The sequence below is a fragment of the Podarcis muralis genome, chromosome 12, assembly GCF_964188315.1.
Source record: "Podarcis muralis chromosome 12, rPodMur119.hap1.1, whole genome shotgun sequence".
NCBI classification, from domain to species: domain Eukaryota; kingdom Metazoa; phylum Chordata; class Lepidosauria; order Squamata; family Lacertidae; genus Podarcis; species Podarcis muralis.
Genome location: NC_135666.1, coordinates 24,212,750 through 24,236,282, shown reverse-complemented (window position 1 = coordinate 24,236,282; position 23,533 = coordinate 24,212,750). Strand labels below are relative to the sequence as shown.

Genomic DNA, 23,533 nt, shown 5'->3' with positions numbered 1-23,533 from the left:
AAAGGATCTTTTTATAGCAGGGCAGCTGTTTCTACATGCTGATTTACATGTCTCTAAGACACATTGTCATGTATGTTGCATACAGGGACGTGGGTTGCGCTGTGATCTAAACCATAGAGCCTAGGGCTTGCCGATCGGAAGGTCGGCGGTTCGAATCCATGCGGATTGAGCTCCCGTTGCTCGGTGCCTACTCCTGCCAACCTAGAAGTTTGAAAGCACGTCAAAGTGCAAGTAGATAAATAGGTACCGCTCCGGCGGGAAGGTAAACGACGTTTCCGTGCACTGCTCTGGTTCACCAGAAGCAGCTTAGTCATGCTGGCCACATGACCCAGAAGCTGTACGCCGGCTCCCTCGGCCAATGAAACCAGATGAGCGCCGCAACCCCAGAGTCGTCTGCAACTGGACTGAACGTTCAGGGGTCCCTTTACCTTTACTAAGATACATAGTCATGTATGTTGCATACAGGCACTCCAGAAGTGTCTTGAGGTGCGAATGGGGCTCAGAAATGTCCAATGTTAAATATTAAATTGAAAAAGGATCTCGGCTGTACTGAAGACACCATCCATGAGTATCATAGAACAGGCAGAAGAACTAGAAACTCATTGTCAAGGGCTCATCCTCTTCACTCTCAACCTCAACTTTGTCTGCCTCTCTCCTTAGCTCTCAGCTCAGCTTGGCTCCTTCCTCCACCGATAAGCTCTGCTCCCAAGTCAAGTAACTGCATTCAATTGCTGCGTCACAGAGCTGCATCTCTCCCTCACCTCTATCAATTAGCCTTAATTGTAACAGCAAGTGGGTTAGAATCATAGGGTTGGAGGGGACCCCAAGGGACATCAAGTCCAGCCCCCTGCATTGCAGGAACCTCAGCTAAAGCATACTTTGACAGGTGGCCATCCAACCTCTGCTTAAAAACCTCCAAGGAAGGAGAGTCTAGAACCTTCCGAGGGAAACCGTTCCACTGTCAGTTTGTCTGATTATCATCCCAATGGAAGTCAGTCTCTCCCCCCGCTTCAATCTTAGGGTGACATTAGCCCCCTCTACCCTCTTCATTTTGGGATCTCTGGTTTCAAAGCATCACAAGGGACACAGAGTGTATGCAAAAGGAGAACTCTTTTACTTGAATAGAATTGCCACTGTCTGTATTGTTTGCATTTACATTACCTTACTCCCTACAATTCCTCCCACCCTCAATGTGTATATATACCTCCCAAGTACATATTTCATTTCATGCACCTGATGGACTCTACTCAATAAAAGCTTATGCCTTAATAAATGTGTTTGTCTTTAAGGTACCATAAGACACCTTGCTGCATTGGCCTTGTTTATCTTTGACTGCCATTGATTGCAACTGGGCATGTAACCCATGTAAGCAGAGTTGATGTAGTTATGGTCCAGGATATAAATTGCCTCCAGATCACTTTAAAATAGGAATCCCCGCCCCTCATACTTCTGCAATAGATTTCCACAGTGTAATGCATTTTAGGCAAGTGTAGTTAAATGTTAATCCTAATGGTTGTCCCAGCTTAGAATTTGGTGTCCAAGATCTTGGATCATAGCTGTCAACTTTCAGATTTGAAAATAAGGGATCAGCAGCCTCACCTGTCCCGGGGACAGTCTACGGGATGTCTAACAATCTGGGATAGCAGCTGGAAGCAGCAGGAAATGGCGCTGGAATAAGGGAATTTCCCACACAAAAAAGGGAAGGGTGACAGCTATTTGAATCCATACCAGACCCGGCTTAGCTTTGCAACTGTGCTAGCAGTTTAATTGCTGCACCACCACATAACAAAAGTAGTCCTAAGCAATAAATAAAACATCAAAACTACACAACCAAACCGAAAATAAAGTTGCAAAAAATTAATATGAAAAAGAGCAAAAAAAAAAAAAAACAACCAAAAAATTCCCTAAACAATACCCCATCCCAAGAGTCTGTTCAGCCCTCCCAGGCCAGGTAGAAAATAGCCTTGGAAGTCAAGAAAGCAGCTCTTCCAAGACTCACAGTATTTTCCAGTCCATGTACCCATAAGGCTTCGATAAGGTGTGGAATATATATGGCCATAGCAACAGAATAAATGCAAAGTTGTTCCTGCCTTTATTTGGAGTGAAAAGCTTAGTAGGTGAAAAGAGGGAAGGCCGGTCCGTGTGCAGCCCTTAGCCATGCTCAGCTTCCCTTCCCTTCCCAGCTCAGCTTAGACTTCTCTGCCAGTATACTCCACTTAACTTCACTAGGGCAATGAATTTGAGTTGGTTGTTATGTGTTGAAGCAATGAGCTCCTCTGTTGCTGAGTCACCATGAGGTCATAGGAGTCTGGGGAACAAGTGAGGAGGGATGAGCATGCCAAAGGTATGGCATCCGGAATGCCTTCTGGTGGAAGAGTGCACATGTTTCTTAATTGTGGTTAAGTTCCTGGAAGCAGCAGTGGAATGAAACATTCCCTTTCCATAGTGAATTCATTCTGCTTCTGCTTCTTTTAAAAAGTTTAGGTTTAACCAGACTTTCCACAAGATTATTGTTAACTCCAAAATTTGTTGAAAAAATCCTGGTTGGGAAGGAAGGATTTCTGCATCTGAATATTAAGAAGAGCTCTGCAGAATCATAGGAAAGGCCCATCTACTACAACATTTTAATCCTACTATGGTCAACCAGGAAGCAGGACAGGAGTGCAATGGCCTTCTCCCACTTGCCTTTCCCAGAAATACATTAAGAGCACACACTCTCTGATACGTGAATTAATTTGTAGCTATCCTGACCATTGTGGGCCTTACCCTTCATGAATGGGTGTATGATCACCTAGCCTGCTGTTGATCTTTTAACTGTGGTTAACTGATCAGCTCTTACGATGTGAGTTCCCAAGCCTAAGAAGGCTCTTGGATTCTTCACGAAACAAATGTTTTCTTTGCATGGAAAGCAAATGGGGTTTTGCGGCAAATGTGCCATAACTACATGCCACAATTACCCTGTGTTAAGTCTAGCCATAAGTACATTGTAACCTGCACTCTGACTGGGGAAGTGGAAACAGCCCTGCACGCACCCTCTAATTTCACAGTACTCCCTTGGAAGGTAACACGGATGCTTTGCCACTGCTTGTAACTTACCATATGATTACATTGCCCACATTTGGCACGGGAATAAGGAGAGTCACGTGGTACTTGAAGGCCATGAAGCATTGCTGGAACTTGTTCCTCTGTCTCTCGTGGAAGGCTTTCCCCAGTCAATTTCTGCTTTTGCTACTAGTTGAAGTTTCATCTGTAGAACTAAATGCAATCTCTTTCCAGTGTTCCTTCTGGTCGTTGCACAGTTACATGTGAAATCCTGCATGCTTACTCAATGGAGCTTGCTCCCGGGTTAGTGTTAGTGTGTGGATGACAGTACACAAAGTGTGCTTTTAGTTGCATTCTGAGCATGGTTGTAGATGGATTAACACGTGTTTGCCATCTGTCCTGCCATCTGGCTTCAGGTTGCATAAAGCAGTACACTGAACATGTATGTGATAAACAATCACGGTAAATGCCTTGAATGCTTATTAAACAATTTGTTCTTCTATACACTCCTACCATACTGGGTTGTAGACATACAAATCCGGTCTTCCTACTTGCTTCTAACCCCACAGGGGATTTGACTGATATTTATTCAACCAAGTTGTCTGTCTAGCAGGGCTAACAAGTAGTAATGTTAAAAGCGTCAGGGGATTCACAAACTGCAAACTGACCCCGTCAGATAAATGCCAGAAAAGGGAGGCTGCATGTAAGGTTGCCTAAATTATCAAATAGCACAGGGACCTTGTGACAACTGTGAAGGATTTGAGACACCAACTGGTTCAAATACTGAATCCTGACATTTAACTTACAAGCCAACTTGTCATTGCTAACCACATACCCTTGGCACTTGTTACTGCCTTTGCTGCTATATGGAGAAAAGAAAAGATTTATTTATTCCCATAATGGAGAGATGAAAATGACTTTACATATTGCACTTTCTGCTTATCATTTTATTTAATAAGAATAAATGGGTTTCCCCTTTCTTTTTTAAGTGTTTTAAACAGCTAGTGAGCTCAATTAATTCTACATTAAAGAAGAAAACAAGAAAGTATCTTGTGGCATCTTACTGACTAACACATTTATTGTGGCATCCGCTTTCATAGACAAGATGCATAGACGAGAAGTGGACATTTAGCTGCCTGAGGCAAAGGGAGGACGGTGCCTTGTCCTTATTATGTACCCGGAAACTTTAATTTTACTTCACTAATGGTAGAAGAACACCATCCTCCACTATACCTGAGAGCAACAAACGAACTAAAGGGGCAGGACAATGTAACACACACTGTTCTGTTCTCCTACACAGTGGCATCGTTGGAATATCTGATGATACTTGACAACAATCAAATAATAGGTTGACAATTGATCAGTTGATTGATTTGCTACTGAGCAAGGTACAGGGTTCTTGGCTTAATGACCAAACCCTAAATGAGTTGGGCCCCAAAGCCCTTCTAGGCTATCTGATCCCTTATGCTCCCTCCACCTCAGTTACTGAGATCTTCTGATGGGGCACTTCTGGTGGTTCGCCAGCCTCCTGTGGTTTGGTTTAGTGTGGCAGGAGCTGTTCCTGCCCCCTTTCAGACATCTTCTGAGACCTGCACTGTTTAGACAGGCCTTCACAGTATGATTCCCCTCCCCCCTTGAGCCAACCAGTATTTACTGACGTTTTATCAATGTCTTTAATTATGTTCTTTAGATATTTATAGACCATTTTATTGTATGTTATATACTGCAAACAGGGTAGATAAAAATCAATGTGTTTTAAAAAAAATATTAAAAAATCAGTTTTTCCCCATTTAAATCAGATTTTTTTATTGAAATCGATTTTTTTTTATTTAAATTGGATTTTTAAAATAAAATGCTTTTTGGAGAAAATGCTTTCTAAAGATAGTTTTCTGTTTAAGTTACATTATAGTCCAAAGTCCACCAGGAAATAAGGATTTATTTTTAAGTTTTTCATGTGTGCTGAAAATCAGTCTAAGTTGTTTTTTTATTTAAAAAAATGTTTAACCACATCAGTTAACAAACATGGATACATCTGCTATGATGGTATTGTTTTAGTTAAATAAATAGTTTAAATTGTTATTAAGGAAATGGTTATTTTTCTCCTTCCAATAAAGTACAGCAGAAAAGTTGTCCAAATATAATCAGTTAACTTATTAAACCTCACAATAATTTCATAATTATCTGTCTATGTATTTCTAATAGTATAACCAAATCAGTAATTTTTGATATAACTGTAAAAACTACTCTGAAAATTTATTATTCTAAAAATGAAACCTTCATCTGGTTGTAAATATATACCAGCAAGATTATACCAGCAAGAACGCCTTTCTGTAAAAAAAAAAAAAAGGTTTATATCAAGTCTTACCTGATTTGATTTAAATCAAATCCACCCTGGCTGCAATGCAGCTTGATATGTTCCATGGAAGTGTGCAAATAAATAAATAAATAAATAACAAATAGGCTGGTAGTTGGCTGGCTGGCATACTGAGCCTTCATATATATGTGGCCTGCGTGTGCTTTTTTGTCAAAGGCATCCTTCTCAAAAGAGAATGGGGGGAAAAAATAGACTCCAACATTATAGCGCAATGCAAAGACTCAGTGCTTAAGGGTTGCCTCATCACAAGTGGTGACTGTATGCTGGCGTTGCAAGGATGTTCTGTGGGCATTGCTGGCCAGGCACAAAGGTTTATAAATGGAGTGCTAGTCAGCTGAAAGAAAGCAAAAGGAATCTCTAGCCTGTCCAGAAATAAAGCAATATAAGAGAGCGTGGGAGACTTTGCTTCACTCCTTCCCCAATCTTGAGTGCAAGTCCCAAGCTCATTATTAGAGTGCAAGGCCCAAGCTCATTATTCTCTTACTTAAACACTCTTATATTGTCTTAGGGATGTGGAATCATTTCTGTCTTTTTGTTTCCCCAACTCACTAATCTTAGTGTAATTATAATGGCGATGGCACTCTTCCAGGGCTACATTGTCGAGCACAAAATCGCAGTCCTTCCGTAGGAGTGAAGTCCAAATTCCTTGCTGAAGCAACAACGAAATAATAAATACACCAACTATATAAAAGTAATAATTACATTGTTTGCTTCTAACATTACAAAATCTTGATTTTGATCAACTAGAGTAAAGGATGTGAGAATAACATTCTGTCTAAATATTTGTTTTCTGTTCTTGATAGGGAATCCTTCAAACTAAGCACTGGTAAAACGTTTCTTGCCTTTGCTTAATGTGTGCATTGTGATTCCCAGTGAATGTTATTCCCCTGGTGCTCCCTTTTGCTCATTTCCCTATTACACTTAAAAGTCTTGGCTGAGTTCTTCTGTGATTCCTACTCCAGGACAAAAAAAAAAGCCACATTCTCAGCAGGTTCACTGTGTCTAGTGCTACTGGATGGATGGAGAAGGAATTATTGAAGGGGAAAGGCAATGTGATTTAGGGAGAATAAGACCGAATGAGGCACCCTACTAATGTAACATGGTCTTGCGCTGAACTTGCAGCAAATTCATCAGCGCGGGCTCAAGCTGGCAAACCACCCATATGAGTAAGGCTGCTATTGAGTTCTAACCTTTTAAAGAGAGTTCTGTCCACAAAAACACCATTGTTCTCTAGAATGACTGGGTGAATGTCTGACAATGAATATAACAGGGAAAACTACAGTCTTGCAATGTGACATAAATGGTGCAGATTATTTTAAGGCTCCCATTTATCAACATAGTAGTTAATTTTCAGATTTAAAAGTTTGTGGTGGTTTTTTTTATACCTTGAAATCTCTAGACTGGAAGTTTAATCTAAGTAGTTAAACTTGTGTTACTGTGCCTGTCTGCTCTTAACCGCAGAAGTTTCACAGGAGATTGAGCATTGTGGTTTAAAACCAAATATATATGTTATCTCGATACCCAGACTTTGTATGCATTCCCTCCTCCTTTGCTACACTGTGTGGAGTCCAGTCAGGTTTAGACATAAAATAAGCAAGCTGAAATTCAAGCTGTACCATTATTTGGTCATAAATGTCTACTGAACTGTAATTTTAATGATACCATTTTAAATATATTTCATCTGCATCTTCCTTTTAAAAACATTACAATGAGTCTTTCAAAATCCATTTTGAATTGTATTCATCTTATTAATGTTTATGTATTTAAGCTTTGGTTTTGTTATGAAGTGCGCATTTGACATTTTAGCTTCAATTTTTATAACTGGCTGTATCCCTAAATGTGAAATATTATCAGCATTGCTCAAAATACTATTGAACATATAATTTGCATGCTATACATTAATACAGTATTACTGTACGTAATGTGTAGCATTTCAACTAGAATTGCATGATGCCATTGATGCAATATCAGGATGCTGTATAACTTGAATGAAGAAGTAATGTGGGTTTATGCCAGGAGAAGTGTATTTACCCAATTTGGCTGATAAGTATAAAAAACATACGAGATCAAAAATGAAATTGTATACAAATCTGTTTCGTGCTTATTCACACATCACAAGGCAGCTTTAAGCTACCTCCTTAGAAATAAATCCTACAGAAGTGAACAGGTGGCTGATTTCATGCCATTAGTCATCAAGAAAACGTCCTCTCAGTATCAGGGAAAACTGTAATCATATACTTGGTTTAAAAACATGGCATAGAAAGTAATCTTCACAGTTTTGTGAAATGAGAAGTTCACTGAAATCAGCAGCAAGTCACCTGGGGCACAACTTGGTTTCTTGGTTTCTGGTAGAGTTTTTCAGTTGATTTCCACCAAACAGTGAGTTTGTTCTGGATCAGCAGTATCAGTAGCTGGTTTAACTGACTGGCTGTAATTCTTTGCAAAAAGCAAAATGAAATTTACTGTGCTGAGAGCTGGTTTAAGCTAAACTTACGTTGCTTTAAGATGAGTGCCTCCTGCCCTATATGTTTGCTTCTGCTGCACATGCAATCCCTGCTAAATCTGAGGGTTGGTAAATAAACAACTCAGAAGGACATAGCAAATCTTCAAAACTGCTTCAATTCAATGCATTCCAGAAGGTGGTGTACAGAACTTCTTACCACTTAGAAATGGTTGAGCGCAAAACAGTATATTCCATTAGAAAAGATCAACATAATATAATTGTGATGTTAACAGTAGTTGTTGAGACTAAACAGTTCCTTCATCTGCTGCTGTAGGTGAGCACCCATCCTTGGAAAGCAGTCTAGCAACTATGGGAAACAGGAAGCTGCCTTGTATGTAGCCAGACCATTGGTCTGTTGAGCTCAGTATTAGCTGTATTGAATGACGGCAGCTGTCCAGGGTGACATTCCCAGCCCCACCTGGAGATGCCGAGGACTGAACCTGTGAACTTCTGCATGCAAAGCAGATACTCCAGCACTGAGTTATGGTCCTTCCTCATAAGTTTGATACTCCTGGGATAGCTCAGTCAGCAGAGCACGAGACTCTTAAATCTCAGGGTCATGGGTTTGAGCCTCATGTTGGGCAAAGGATTCATGCATTGCAGGGATTTTGGACTAGATCAGAGGTTTTCAACCTTTTTGAGTCCATGGCGCCCTTGACCAACTACATTCTTTCTGTGGCACCCCTGTAGGGCTCAGAAGCCCAGTTGGGTCACCCCTTGCCTGCAGAGCTGGCAGCCTCTCACCCTTTTCCAAACACTCTCCCTTGTGGAGTGTTCCCTCAGCCTCCTCTGCCCTCCCCTCTCCTTGGGAGTCCTGCTGCTGCCATCCCTGGTCTCTGAGCTGCCCCCCACTCCACCCCAAAGAGAGATGCCTCCCAGAGGCACCATTTGCCTGTGGAGCTTATAGCTAGGGCTGCTGCAATAAACAGCTGTGCAAGCCTTTGGGAGGCAGAGACACAAGAGGGCATCAGAGGAGGGAGGGAAGGAAAGAGGGGCAGAGGCCAGTGTTACCCCTGACCATAATTCAAGGCACCCCAGGATGCCATGACACACTGGTTGAAAACCACTTAACTAGGTAACTGTTGTGGTCCCATCCAACTCTACAATTGTCAGGCAGCTGCAAGCAACTCCCACGGCCAGTTGCCCAGGAACGTACAAAGACAAGGAAACGTTTCTTACCATCCGCTTTTTATTCAGTATTTACAGAGAGAGGCTTTGGAACACAGCCTCTTGGATAATGCTGTTGTCCTGAGTGAATCTCCACCCCACTTCTCTCCCACTTCCTCATTCGTCGTCATTGTCACCTCCTCTACAGGTGCTGCTTAATGCCCTCTGTCTTCGAGCTCTTTGCTCTCCTACTTTTAAGGCTTGCTGGGTTCTGGGAGATGGTGGGTCTGGAATTCTTTCTAGTGACAATGTGTCAGTCAGCTGCTGCTCTGGCTCTGCCTGCTCCTCCTCTCCCATTATTTCCCAACCTTTCCCCTCATATGCCTCTGAGCTATGGCCTCCCTCAAACCCCTGTTGTAATTCTGAACTGTTTCCTCTTCCCTGGAAGGGTCAGGCTGGGGAGGCGGTCTCCACCATTCCTCGTCTGCCCAGTCCCTGACAACAGTTCTGTGATTCTAACTATTGTATGATTCCTGTGTATTTGTCCTTTGGTGCAGCCGAACAGCATGTTGGCAATAGCAATAGCATACCCTGAATGTGCCGTTTCACCAATAAAGAGGAGAAAGATTTTAAAATTTACACCCCACTGCTCTGCTTTCAAGGCAGCTCCTCTCTATTATGGAAAAATAGTGTAGGAAACGCCTACATAAAATTCCCCCCGTTTTTCTTTCTTTTCAATCCATTTATGTGTTGGTCCTTTAGAGAACATCCTCTGTTATAACTCATCCCTTTTGTGTGGTGACACACATTCTGCTGGTTATCTGAGCATGGAGGAGCCAAAACAAAATTACATAGGTTGTATACCGCAACAGAAGTGTGCAATCTTGTCATTTTAGTAGGCCCCATTTACTGCTTCTTCTCCCCGAAAAAGGTCAAGCCTTAAATGTAACAAGTTGGGTTATATTTACCAACTTTTAAACTTCATTGAATTTACTTTTCCCCCTTTTTATCCCTAATGCTTATACAAGCATTAGCCAGAAAGTGGTAGTGGAAATGCCAGTTTTGCAAGAATTGGGTGTGGGGGTGGCGGGCTTGAGGGTTTTATAAACCTCTGGCTTGGCTCCTCAGTCTGAGATGTTTGTCCATCAGGTACAGGCAGAGCTGATCTCAGACTGCAGTAGTCTCAGGTTATCCTGTACCTGCTTATGGGTTTGACTGCTCCCTTGCTTGGCTACCTGTGTTCTTTACAGTAGAAATGTCAGCATCAGTGGTATCTAGTTATTTCCAGACTGCTGGCCCTCACAGACCATGATCTAGGACAAATCCTAGATTGAGGTATTCTGGTTGTTAATGGCCTTATAAAAATCAGACAAGAACCTTGCATCTGGCTGGCCTGGTAGAGTTCAAGGCAGTGCACGCTTTTGAGAACTGGAGTTTTGTGCTCAAATAGTTGTGGAGGTATGAGGGGCAGTAGGACCTCTGATGCACTTCCTAATATGGTAGAGGTCTGTCTTTGGCAAACAGCTTGATTCAAGCAAACAGCTTGCTCAGCTTCAGCGTGTTAGCAGTTGGAGGAGATTGTAGTTTGCTGTGCTGAGCAACTGTGAATTTTCTGCATTCAGCCAGCCTATCTGAAAGCAGGAGAAGGTTCTTGTGGACCTCAGCTCCAAACATGTTGTAGGTCTGGTATCTGATAAAACTAGTAAGATATTCCACTGGCTGTAATTTAGAATTATCTAATTAATAGGCCAGGTCAGAATATTTCAGCCACTTTGTGTCCTGGTGCGATTAATTTTGGATAGAAATGTCCTTGCTTATTTATTTATTTATTTGTTTGTTTGTTAAAATTTATATCCCTCCTTTCCTCCCAAAGGGCCTTCACACTTTCTTGGCTTAAGTAATAACTGGAAAGATGATAAAATTTGAAGAGACTGGAAGGTTTGAGTGCATCTCTTATATCCTGTTTTTGCTGACTGATGCATTTTCAGAGGAAAGCTGAGAGGAAGGCTGTAAGATTTAGTGATTTTCTAAGCAATATTGTTGTCGTCTCCAAATGCCCTAGGACGAGAGGAGGAAGTGACCTCGAATCTCTTAAAAGGCACTCTGTGCACTTATCGGCCTACTCTATATGCTGCTGCAACCTGTCCGATAACATCAAATCGGCTTCCATGCTCAAAGAGCCATGCAAGCTTTGCCCAGATGAAGACTCTGTCATACAAAACCTTTCATTGTGCTGTCATCACTGACAGACAATTGCTTTTCCAGCTAATTAAGCACCGACCTTTGTGTTAGCCAGAGCTTTTAACATATGGTTCTACCAAGCACTATCTAAATTATATTAAGTAAATTACTCTTTTTTTGACAAACAGCTGATTTCCCTAGGTAGGCTTGAAATATGACTCTGAGGCTGTGGAGCCTTACCAACTTAGGCTTTCACAGTATTAAGTCAATGCAAAAACTCCTATACATTTTAAATAAGGTCATTTTTTTCAATCCAGCGATTCCTAGGCAACCTAATCAACTTTGAGCAGAACAAGGAGACCTCACAACTACTTCTTTTTTTAAAAAAAAAAAGTAACAACACCCTGCTTTTCTCTTCACTCAAAAGAAAGCAACTATATAAACATGGCATTATTCCATTTGTCAAAACACAAATTAACAAAACTAAGCAGCAAAGCAAGGAGCAGCTTTTGAAATTGGTACATTAAGCAGTGACAGAATCAAATGCTTGTTCAGAAAAGGATTTTTTGAGTTGCCATTGGAACACAAGTAAAAGGGGGAAGAGAACTTAAATTTCCTAGAGCAGGAAGGCAAGGCGCCACCAGAGGAAAAGCCACCAACTCTGCCTCAGAAGGCAATGGCACATGTCAGAGGGCCGCAACAGCCAACCTTACTAGACAGGCAGACTCACAAGAGAGAAGAAAGGTTCTTCAAGCAATGCACTCATGCTTCAGCACACTAGCCCAGAGGTGCAAGGATATTGCTTTTCAGAAACTGACAAAATAAAAACAATGCAGGGAATCCGGGGAGATGGATAACAGTTTGGGGATTTTTTTTACAGCATAAGCTTTCATTGATTAGAGTCCACTTCATCAAATGCATACAAGTGGGGAGAGGACAAGTGTGTGAAGGAACGAGCAGGCCCCCAAAACTGAGGTTGCTAATGATTTGGCTGGGATACAGAGACCAGGTACACCGAGCAGCTTGGGTACACCAAGTAAGATTTCTAAATGCCCACCACCACCACCACGATTGACTTCCATGCCATTATCACAAACTGCCTCCCCTCAGTTTCAAAAGAAGTTAGGACCATGAGAAGATGCCTTACACCAGGCCACACCATTAGTCCATCTGGCTCAGTATTGTCAACATGGATGGGAAGCAGCTTTCCAGGGCTGCAGCCAGTAGTCCTTACCAGCACTCTCTGGGTTTACTGGAGATGGAACTTTTTACATGCAAAGCATCTACAGTGGTACCTCGGGTTACATACACTTCAGGTTACAGACTTCTCTAACCCAGAAATAGTACCTTGGGTTAAGAACTTTGCTTCAGGATGAGAACAGAAATCGTGCTCCGGCAGCGCGGCGGCAGCAGAAGGCCCCATTAGCTAAAGTGGTGCTTCAGGTTAAGAACAGTTTCAGGTTAAGAACGGACCTCTGGAACGAATTAAGTACTTAACCCGAGGTACCACTGTACTCTACCACTGAACGATGGCCCTTCCCTATGACTTCATGTTTTATTTGACATGTATTGTGGTGGGCTGCTGAGACACTTGGATCTGTCTTGGGCAAGCAGAACAACTCATGTGTTATTTGGATCCGAATCATCAAATGTAAGAATTACTGTAGAATCCGATATCATTGGGTGTGTGCATTTTGTTCTGTTTTATTGTGTTGCAGAATGAGGGACAGTACTTTATATCATGCTACATAACAAAAATAAAAGCAGTAGTACTGGTTATTTATTACTGTTAGAATCATCATCATCATTATTTATTGAATATAATTTATTACATTATACTCTTCCTCTCAAATGACCCCAGGGCAGCAAACACATGATAAAACAGGGGGGGGGGGGGACAAATGCACTTGTATCAGCAAGTCATCCCTAATCAGTCCGTGCTTTTCATAAATTTTTCTTTCCTGGTCTAAAGGCTTTCTGTAAAGGTATACGATACAATTTTAAATCCCCTCCTTAATAACTTTCCATGCTGTAACTTGATTAATTTACTCAGGCAGTTGAGAAGACAGTGTCTTATGTTTCAAGCTGTAGAGTCTTTCCGGAAATGCCAAACCCCTCCCACAAAGGAAAGATTAAGTAGTTCAGGAAACTGTAGGTTTGGAACATTCTTGCTGGGCCACAATGAATCAACAGAGAGCAAATGTAACCATCAGAAAACTGGGTCATAGACAGTATAAGCCAGCTCTTGCCAAATGTCTGTGCAAGCCTATTCAAAAATATGCTTGGTTTACATTTGCGATTTACTCAGGGTATTAGTGAAAATGATAAAATATCCTGTTCAGCGGGAGTCCATTCAAGTTTTGAATCTGTGGGATGCTTTGAACTTACCCTGTGTTTCTTTCCAAGTTGTACTGAAGCATGACTAGAGTTGACGTTTGATCCCAGAAATGCTTCCTGGCTTGCAGTTATCCATCTTGTTACTTTCCCTTTCTTTTTATTTCTTCCTGTAACTTTGGAGCAGGGGTGGCAGCAATCCACAGTGCAACATTTACTGAGAGAGCAGAAAATGTATTACCTAGTGAATCTAGCTGCAGCATTGGTCAGATGCGGCTGTGCTGTTTTAGACCGAGGCAGGGGGACTGATCTTCCCTAGTTGTTGATGAGCTCCAACTCCCATCACTTCCAGCCAGCATGGCCAGTGGTCAGTGACGATGGGAGCTGTAGTCCAACAGCATCGGGGAGCGAGGGCTACACATTCCCCATCCCTGCTTTCAATGAAACAGCAAGTGCAATCTGACAACAGGTGTTGATAGCAGTATGTATACTTTGTGCCCACCAACTTGAACAGGTGGATGGGACAAGCCACCTGTCAATCAAGTGGCATCATTATGATATCAAACAGCTGATAGGTGAGTTGTTCCACCCACTTGTGAAAAGCTCTTGCACAGCATTTCAGCCAGCTGGTTATTGGGTGCTTAGGAACTGCAACACAAGGGGCTTGCTCAAGTACACAAAAGCTCTTAAGAGAAATTCTGTATCTCTGCACAATTCAAGATATGACTGTGAGCTAGAATTTAAAGCAGAAGAGGGCAAATGCTTTATGAGCTTGACAATGTAATAATTAGCAAACACACTCGCAAATAAATACTGTGCACTTTACAGAGTTAAATTAGCTCCATGGAACAGAGTGAGTGAGCAAGCATACATGGAATTGCAGTGAAAGTGACAGAACTATAAACCAGAAAGACTCTTTGTCTTCCACATAATGTTAGCAACAGGCTTTATGTTCTCCCCACCTCTCAAAAGTGGCCTGAAGATCCCAGCTGATGAACACTGGCCTGAATTATTTCCCTATCAATATGGCCCCTGACTTTTGTTCCTCATGGGAATCTATTCTTCTCTTGGCCTTTATGGTGTTTTTTTCTGTATTCTTTTGCCGTTCTTTGATTCATTATTAAAACCTGGTGATGAGATTAATTTTCCTTCAGTAACTCTTTGAAGCTCTGGCAGCACCTAATTAACTCTGGCATGTATTAACTTTTCAGCTGTGGCTGACATGATTCTGCTCTTTTGTTTCTTTATTATAGGTTTTATATATACAGGGGAAGTTGTGCATCGAATGCTAACAGCTACGCAATACATTGCACCTTTGATGGCCAACTTTGACCCTAGTGTGTCAAGAAACTCGACTGTCAGATACTTTGATAATGGTAAGTATTAATCCTTCTGCCAGATTATCCTTTAGCTCTTCTTTTTTTGTCCTTTGTAGGAAAATAAACACTGAAGATGGTTTGTAATATTTAGCTCTCAGAAGTTTGATTCATCTGGCTAGCCATCCATCTGAGTCAAATACCATGGTTTAAAATGTTATTGGTAGATTGTGTTGGCAAACATTATCCAATATTATAATCCACCCAAGATGCTAAGGTCCTAAATCTTACTTTAGTCATGAATCTCAATTAACTTCATCAGCTGAAAACGACAACCCTCTAGTCTTCCAAAAGTATATGCTCCCTCTGGTACCATCAGTACATTAAATAGGAACCATTTTGGATTCTTAGAGTCATTTTTCACCCAGAGGTGAAACCATCATGCCTGAAGTTAATAACCCTCATCAAGATGGTGTGCAAAGTGCTCCTATTTAATAATCTAATAAGCCTTACTTTACCTACAGCTCCCGAAGGTCAAATACCTAGTACAGAATTTTATGTGATAGAATGCTGTACTTGGCATGGATACCTGTATATTGGCTTATTAATCTGGGATGTTGATGATCTTTCTAACTGTGGGGGCCAGCCTTGCTCTGCCCTTTCCCAACTACCTTCTCAAGCCCTTTAAACCACCTTCTAGCCATGGATTAAGATCCTGGCTAGTTCCGATCCTGATAACTGGAGTTTCCCAGGTTGGGCATAATGGCGAAACTAGGTTAATTAGCTCAGGAAGATTGAATCACAGCATACCAGGAAAAGAGGAGCCAAGAGGCAGCACAGTGGTGGAACACATACTTAAGAGGCTGGTGAAAATATTGCCTGAATCACTCAAAAGTTGAAGCCCCACTACCCAAAATGCCCATCTCTACCAAATCCCCCACAATGAATCTTCATGGGGAACACTGGATCGAGTTGGCTATTGGAGGAGGCACTTGGGGCCTGAGTCATTTCAGCTTTTATAAGTTATGACCCTAGGTCTCTGTAATTCTTAGCAAGCCAATGCAGTGCTTTTAGGATTGCTGTTATATTCTCCCATCTTGCTGCCCCAGCTAATGACATGCCAATAGCATTCTAAGCTTGCTGTAGCTTCCAGATAGTTTTCATGGGAACCCCCATGTAATCTGAGTGCAAAGTCATCAGAGCATGAATTGCTGATACCTGCTTATCTTGGTCCAACAACAGCCATAGTCAGTGAACCAACTGGAGCTGGAAATAGGCAATCTTCGACAGTGAGGCCTCCTGAGTCTCTAGTGGCAACATCATGTCAAGGAATGTACTCTCAGGTTTTGTTACCAGGAAATGAATATATATCTATCTCTTGTCAAATCACCAAATAGGCTATATAATTTTGTGGACCTATATATGCACATATTGCATATGCATAATAACCAAATATTTGCGAGACAAAATGAATATTTGTATGGAAGAATTGCTTTTAAATAAAATAGAAGCAACCCGATCAATATTCAGAAAGTAAATTGCAAACATGTCTGTCTGTTTCACACCATCCAGTGATGCGCTATGCAGTGAAATAATTTATGCAGCGAGATTGTAAAAGTTCCATTTGAAGATAACATAATGAACATGCTTCAATTTCCCCCCTTAAATGACTTGCTTTTTTTATTTCCGCCAAAGTGCTAGTAAGAAACAAGAATAAATTACAGCGTGTTGTTGTTAAACTATTATCGTGATGCTTTAAGATACTCTCCATGGTGCATTGAGCTTGACTCACACTGACCCATTTTGAGTTGTGGTTAGGTCACTCTGACAAGGAAAACTTGTTGAGATGTGAATCAAAGCATATGCTGTGAGGGAATGAGTCAGTTCAGAGTCCAAAAGGCATTTTTTGTAAGCAAATGCCTGAAATAAACTCATATATTTACTAAAGAGGAGTTGCATTTAGCTATTCTTTACTCAGAGTAGACCTGTTGAAATTAAAGACCTTGGGAATATTTTAGTTTAGAGAAAAGGTGAGTAAGAGGTGAGATGATAGAAGATTATAAAATTCCGCATGACACAAAGAAAGTGAATAGAAAGAAGTTTTTCTCCCTCTTTCGTAACACTAGAACATGTCGACATCCAGCAATGCTGAATGTTGGAAGTTTGGGTACAGATAAAAGAAAATACTTATTCATGCAGCGCATCATTTAACTATGGAACTCACTACCACAGGAGGCACCAACTTGGTTGGCTTTAAAAGAGGGTTGGGTGGCTATCTTCTGCCTCCAGTCAGGCAGTAATGCTCCTGAATACCAGTTGCTGGAAACCACAGGAAGGCAGAGTACTCTTGTGCTTCAGTTCTGCTTGCAGGTTTCTCACAGGTATCAGGGTGGCTACTGTGAGAACAAGATGTTGGACTACATGGGCTACTGGCCTGACCCGGCAGGCTTTTCTTACATTTAATGGCCATGACTAACTTAGGTCCAGTAATTTCAAGTGGTCTACTCTGAGTGAGAGTTGATTGAATACAACTCAATGCCTTTTGTATTCAGGACGATATCAGGATTTGCCCCGCTTTTACTGTATTAAAAGAGGTAATCCATCATGATCAGGCCAGATTCTTGCCAAGGCAACAAATGAAGGACATTATTAGGAATATAATTTATATAATAGAATATTTAAAAGTGAGGAATGAAACATAAGCAGCCTTAATGTTTTTAGATGCAGAGAAAGCATTTGATAATGTCTCCTGGGATTTTATGTTTAAAGTTTTAGAGTACATGAGCTGTGGAGACACTTTTATAAGAGGAGTCAAGGCAATATATACCGAACAGTCAGCAAAATTGATAGTAAATGATGTGTTGACTGAGAATTGCAAAATAACTAGAGGAACAAGACAAGACTGCCCATTGTCACCCTTGTTTATATTTTTTAAAAAAGGATTTGCCCCACTTTTGTAGGGCATACTAGTTACTTAGGAATACATTTTCAAGCTGCTGATCCAATAAAAAGACACAACAGGAATTTTATATTCAAGGCTGCAAAAACTGGGGCTTTCCAGCACATGGTAAGCCACAATGCCAGGGCTTTGCTCAGCACGGCAAGATGGTTTGAGCATATTACTTTGATCCTGGCCCGACTACACTGACTGACAATTAGCTACAAACCCAATTCAAAGTGCTGGATTTGACCTATAAAGCCTGAAACGGCTCAGGACCACAGTAGCTCAAGGAACGCCTCTCCCCATATAAACCAACCTGGATTCTGCAGTCATCACCTGAGGCCCTTCTTTGTGTGCTTCCTTCATGAGAGGTCCAGAGGGTAGCAGCATGAGAACAGACCTTTTCGGCAGTAGCTACCTGTTTGTGGAATGCTCTCCCTAGGGAGGTTCAGCTGGTGCCTTCATTATTTTTAGGCTCCAGGTGAAAAGGTTCCTCTTCAACCAGGCCTTTGTTTTTGTTTTAACTATTTGTTTGTGTTTTAGTTTGTATTTTTATCTTGTGAACAACCCTGAGATGAAGGGCAGTGTCTAAATCTTAACAACAGGCTGCATCCATCTTGGTAGGTCAGAAGGAGTGCAGACTTACAGTTTGGTCCATGGGGATTCAACAAAACAATGTGCGTAAAGAATAGTGGGACACGTGCAACTAAGATGCTCAACACCATTATTAATATGGGCATCATCCATAAATTCATGGTGATCCTATTTAGCCGGTGTAGTTAATGTTTACCACCAATGATGTATATTATTTAATACCCTTCCACTCTGAAAGCTTGCAGTAGATAAGAAAAGATAATCTTATGCATAATAAATGGACGGAGTGAAAATGGAATGCTTTAAATATTAACATTTCTGTGTCAGCATTTTGGTAAACATCCTTAAGTTTTATAGGCAGTGAGTTATGAACTAAATAACACAATGAAAAACCTATGATGAAAGAAAGTGAGCAGTTTTGATTTAGAGGAAACAAGATTTTAAACAATTGCACACAGAGAGTTTAAATATATATATATATGTAGCATCATTGTTGCACTCAGCCCTGACCTGTTGTGGCTTCCAAGTCTGAATTTTTTTTCCTAAGAACTAGCTTGAATTTTTTGGTAGGCTAGCATCAATGTATAGGTACTAGCCCAGGCAGCCCATAATAAATATATCATGTTCTTAGGTACCACTTGTGTGAATCTTCATTCATTCATGTATCACCTTTCTGCCAAAGCTCTCAGGGAGGTTTGCAGTGGAAAACAATGTCTTACAAACTATGATACAAGAGGAAGAAGAAACAAGGAGGGATGAGAAAAATAAGGAGAGGTGAAGCCAAAATGGCAGTTGATCCCAGTGGAGGAAGGCTTTGGCTGGCCCATCACCTCTCCTCAGATTCAGGCAGGTGGCACAGCTGTGGATGGAGGCAGTTCTGCACCTGGCATTTATTATCCCGATGGTATAATAGTTCATTTGAGGATCATTGTTACCACCACTCCAAACCCTACAACATTAGTCACAGATCTAAAGGAAATATAATTCCTCTTCACAAAGTTTCAGTATTAATTCAACTCTGTAATTTGCTGTTGCAAGATAAGGGGTAGATTGGACAAATTCATAGAGTTGGAGTGACAAGCATGTCACCCATGGGTGCTTGAGTACCTCTTGGAGTGTTCATGAAACATGTTGGTGAATACCCCCTCAATAATCCACACCTTGTGAAAAATATTGTTTTTTCTTGCTGCTCAGTTCCTGTTTGCAGTGTCTTGGGCTCTCTGACATTTAAAACACCCCCTTTTAGCATGTTCACATTTCATTGGAGGCTGGGATTCTGCAGCCACCTTCCCTTCTGTTTTCCGCTGAGGCGGTGGCTGATGTTTGGAGGTGTATTTGAACACTCCTCAGTCCAGTTATCTTCTCTTCTGTAGGCTAAGCATGTCTGAACAATAGATAAAGCTCTATCTACTGTAAGGCCTATTTAGCAATAGTAGGAGTAGTGATAATATTGCTATAAAGTTACATTTTGTATGGTATCAAATGCTGCTGAATGGCTACCCTATAATTTACGACGACATTTTCCTCTCCTCTTCGCGACTTTGGACTTGACAGGTACTGCATTGGTTGTCCAGTGGGATCACGTACATCTACAGGATAATTACAATCTGGGCAGTTTCACATTTCAAGCAACACTTCTCAACGATGGACGTATCATATTTGGCTATAAAGAGGTGAGTTCAAGCACAGAAATGATTTACTAAATTTAAAATCCTGCTCCGTTCAAGCAGCTGAAATATTTAAAAAGCGACAGCCCCAGTGCTCTGCCATCTTAACGCAGAAGACTTTTTTCTCTGCCAAGACTAGATGCTACTGTTCAAAGGATGCTGTCAGAGCTGGCTCCAGGTCCCAGCTCACAGAGGACCAACGCTAGCCGGCAGTAATGTACAAAAGTCTTTATTGAAGTACAGTTTCCATTTCCAAACCGGAGCGCCCCAGCTCTACGTCTTAGAGGCTAGACCGGCGAAGCTCCATCTTAGTCTCCGCCCCCTGTACACCAGTTTAAGACTCTAACCTTACTCCACCTCTTCCGTCTCTCCTTTCTCCTCTGGGTCCTTCTACCCCCCGGGGTCCCTTCCGTCCTGGACTCTTCTGACGCTGACGCTGACCCCCCTGAGTCTCCTCCCTCCTTTCGGCGGGCTTTAGGACCTGGCTCCCTATCCGGGCTGCCCACTGCGCCGCCCTCTTGTACATTTGAACTTGGCGCGCGCGCCCAGTCTCCGACCTTCCTTTTGACCGTTTCCTCGCTCTCCGATGGAGGTGTGGCCAATCCTGACTCATGTCCTCCCGCTGGCGGTGCGCCGCCTGATCCCGATGCCTGGGACTTCTCCACTGCGCTCTGGTGGAGAAGCTGGTCTTGATTTCCAACTGCTGCTCTCTGAGTCCCCTCTTGCCCCTTCTTCCTGGGGTGTCCCCCTAGGCACCCCCCTTGCTCTGACCATGGGAGCCCCTTTCTGTGAATCCTCCGAGTCGCTGGAAAGACTCAGAGACCTCGGACGGCTGTCATCACTAACATTTCCTTCAGATTCCTCCCCCTCAGTCTCTATTTCCTCCCTCTCCTGTGCCTCTGCTCCTGAGCCCCTGACAGATGCTCTTTGCCCATCTAAGAGATTCCTGTGGGGAACAATCAGGGTAATCCCAGGAGAGTGGGAGGACTAGGCAAAACTACACGGTGCCTCACTTGCCTCCCAGTAACATTTTTACACAGACCAAATCTGCCTCCAGAACTAATCCAGGAAATGAAGAAGCTACAGCTGAAAGCATTGGGAGGTATGGCACAGTGGTTAGAGGTTTTAGTGAGGAATTATTCTCCCCACAAGAAAGAAAAAGGAACAAAGAGTGTGCAGAAAATTACTTTGACTGTTAACTGAATATAGAGTACAGATATAATGCCATTTGTTTAAGATTACTTGCAGTGATTTTTTTTTTATTTAGAGCAAATAAACATTACTGAGCTAGTTGAATTCAGGATTTGGGGGTCCCAAATCCTCCTTTTTGAATGCAGTTGCACCCCGTCCTCCCACACCAACCCTTTCCTGGAGCTGCAAAGGGGTTTCTGGGTATCTGTGCAGCCTCTGCCCAGGCACCGGGCGACTTGACATCACATTAAGGCACCAGGCTGATTTCATGATGGAAAGCTTAGAGGAGAGTTTGGATGGTGTTAGAGCAATCTAATGGGTGTAAATAGTACTCTGCTCACAAGGGAGTTTCTTTGTGTTCAATATAGCATCAGAGAAGATTACTGCAGCTTCTTCTAAGATACAGCATGAGGGAAACCGGCAATCCCATTTTATGGAATAAATATTGTGTACTAACTTGCCCTGATGTTTCACTGCTTACATCCCTAGGCCCTTTAATGTGACAGTTTGGCTGTCTTTTTAGTTAAATATACCGTATTGGCCTGAATATAAGCCTCTCTTTTTTCTCAAATTCCAACCGTGAAAAGTTAAAGTGCGGCTTATATACGCGACCTTACGGTATGCAGCCAGGAGTGCAGGGCAAACAGCGCCAGGAGTGCGGCAAAGCAGCGCCCGGCCTGCGCATAGTCCCCCGTCCTCTTCCCCAAGGCTGGGAAGGGAGAGAGCAAGGAAAGGGAAAGGCCGCCGGCAACACAGCGTGGCTCTTCCCCCCCCCCCAAGTATGTAGCCAGGAGCAGCAAGGAAGGGAGCGGCTTATATTCTAAAGGTGCGGCTTATATTCAGGTGCAACTTATATTCGGGCCAATACAGTAATAGCTCTGTGTGCTCTGCCATACGATTTGGGTTTGGTTTGGAGGGTTCAAGCCTCTTGGAAGAGTTTGGATTTGATATCCCGCTTTATCACTACCCGAAGGAGTCTCAGAGCGGCTAACATTCCCCTTTCCCTTCCTCCCCCACAACAAACTCTGTGAGGTGAGTGAGGCTGAGGAGCAGGGAATCGAACCCGGTTCACCAGATTACGAGTCCACCACTCTTAACCATTATACCATACTGGCTTACAAGCTTAGCACCCATGGAAATAAGAGGTGAGGTCCTGTCTTGCCCAATGCAAGGTGGTATTTTTAATGAGATTCAGAAGCAATACAAGCACAAGTGAGTGAAAGGTTAAAGATTTTATTCTAAACAGCAAGCATTATATACATTACCAAGCAAGCACTTCAATATGCCACTGGGAATTTCTCAAGAAGTGGCGAAGTGACATCTCAGTAGCCTTCGTTTGCACAGCCCTTCGATCAGTCCATGCATCTCAGAACTATGCCCAAAAACCATCCGATTTAAAGATAGCTAACTTGTTAGCCTACATGCCTTGCCAGACTAACTAGTGCAGATTATTAATTAGCTAGCCCCCTCTTCCAATACCACACATTCCTCCAAACAATGTCTACCATCAAAGAAGGTCAGAAGGTTACCCATCACTTTCACTTCTTCCTTCCACCAGGTTATATACATTAAAGGCTGCTCTCAACCATCAAATAACTTTAACAAGAGATATAGAGGGGAATTAAACAGAAGCAGGAAGAGATGACCAAGTTTGATCACTAAACTCCTTAAAATACAAATATATTCTGGATAGATTGCCCATACAGGTCCTCTTGTGGAAGGGGGAGTTACTGGTTTGCTTTGCTTTTGTTTATTGTGTATTTTGTGTCTTCATTTTGTATTTTCATGTTGCCCTGTGATCTTTGGATGAAGGGCGGTATACAAATTTAATAAATATTTTTTTTAAAATCTGATGTGGTTGGACAGAGCTGCCCTCCAGACACCAGCGCTGTGGCAGCTTACCAGGATGGGCCAGGGCGGTGGCCAAGTCAGGATTGTATGGATGCACCAGTTGGAAAAGCCAGGCTGGCACCACATTTGTATCTGGGCAGCCCTGACCCTGCCACCGCCCCACCCCAGGCCAGCCCAGGTGAGCTGCAGTGATGGGAGACCAGCTCTGGGTTGCCCCATCAGCTGCTACTGACTTGCACCTGCCAGCCAACTCTAGTAATGTCTCAGCTGGCACTGAAAAAAACATTCTCCTGGGTATGGTTTCTATGACTCTCATGTGTAGTAGGAAGTTTTTGTTTCAACCAATAAATATTAACATGAAAACAAATCATTTCTCCTGTCAACTTGTCCATTGCCTGTCATCAGATGCTGCCCTAGCCTTTTCGTCACACC

General features: G+C 42.3%; 1 protein-coding gene across 2 annotated transcripts in view; it reads left to right on the top strand.

Annotated features, from left to right (window-relative positions):
- The window catches only part of PLXDC2 (plexin domain containing 2), a 230,827-nt gene that overhangs the window by 160,833 nt on the left and 46,461 nt on the right, over window positions 1-23,533 (top strand). For both annotated transcript variants that reach the window (XM_028751376.2, XM_028751377.2), the window contains 2 exons: window positions 14,795-14,917; window positions 19,947-20,065. In XM_028751376.2, the coding sequence (XP_028607209.2) occupies window positions 14,795-14,917; window positions 19,947-20,065 (242 nt within the window). The remainder of the gene's footprint in view (window positions 1-14,794; window positions 14,918-19,946; window positions 20,066-23,533) is intronic.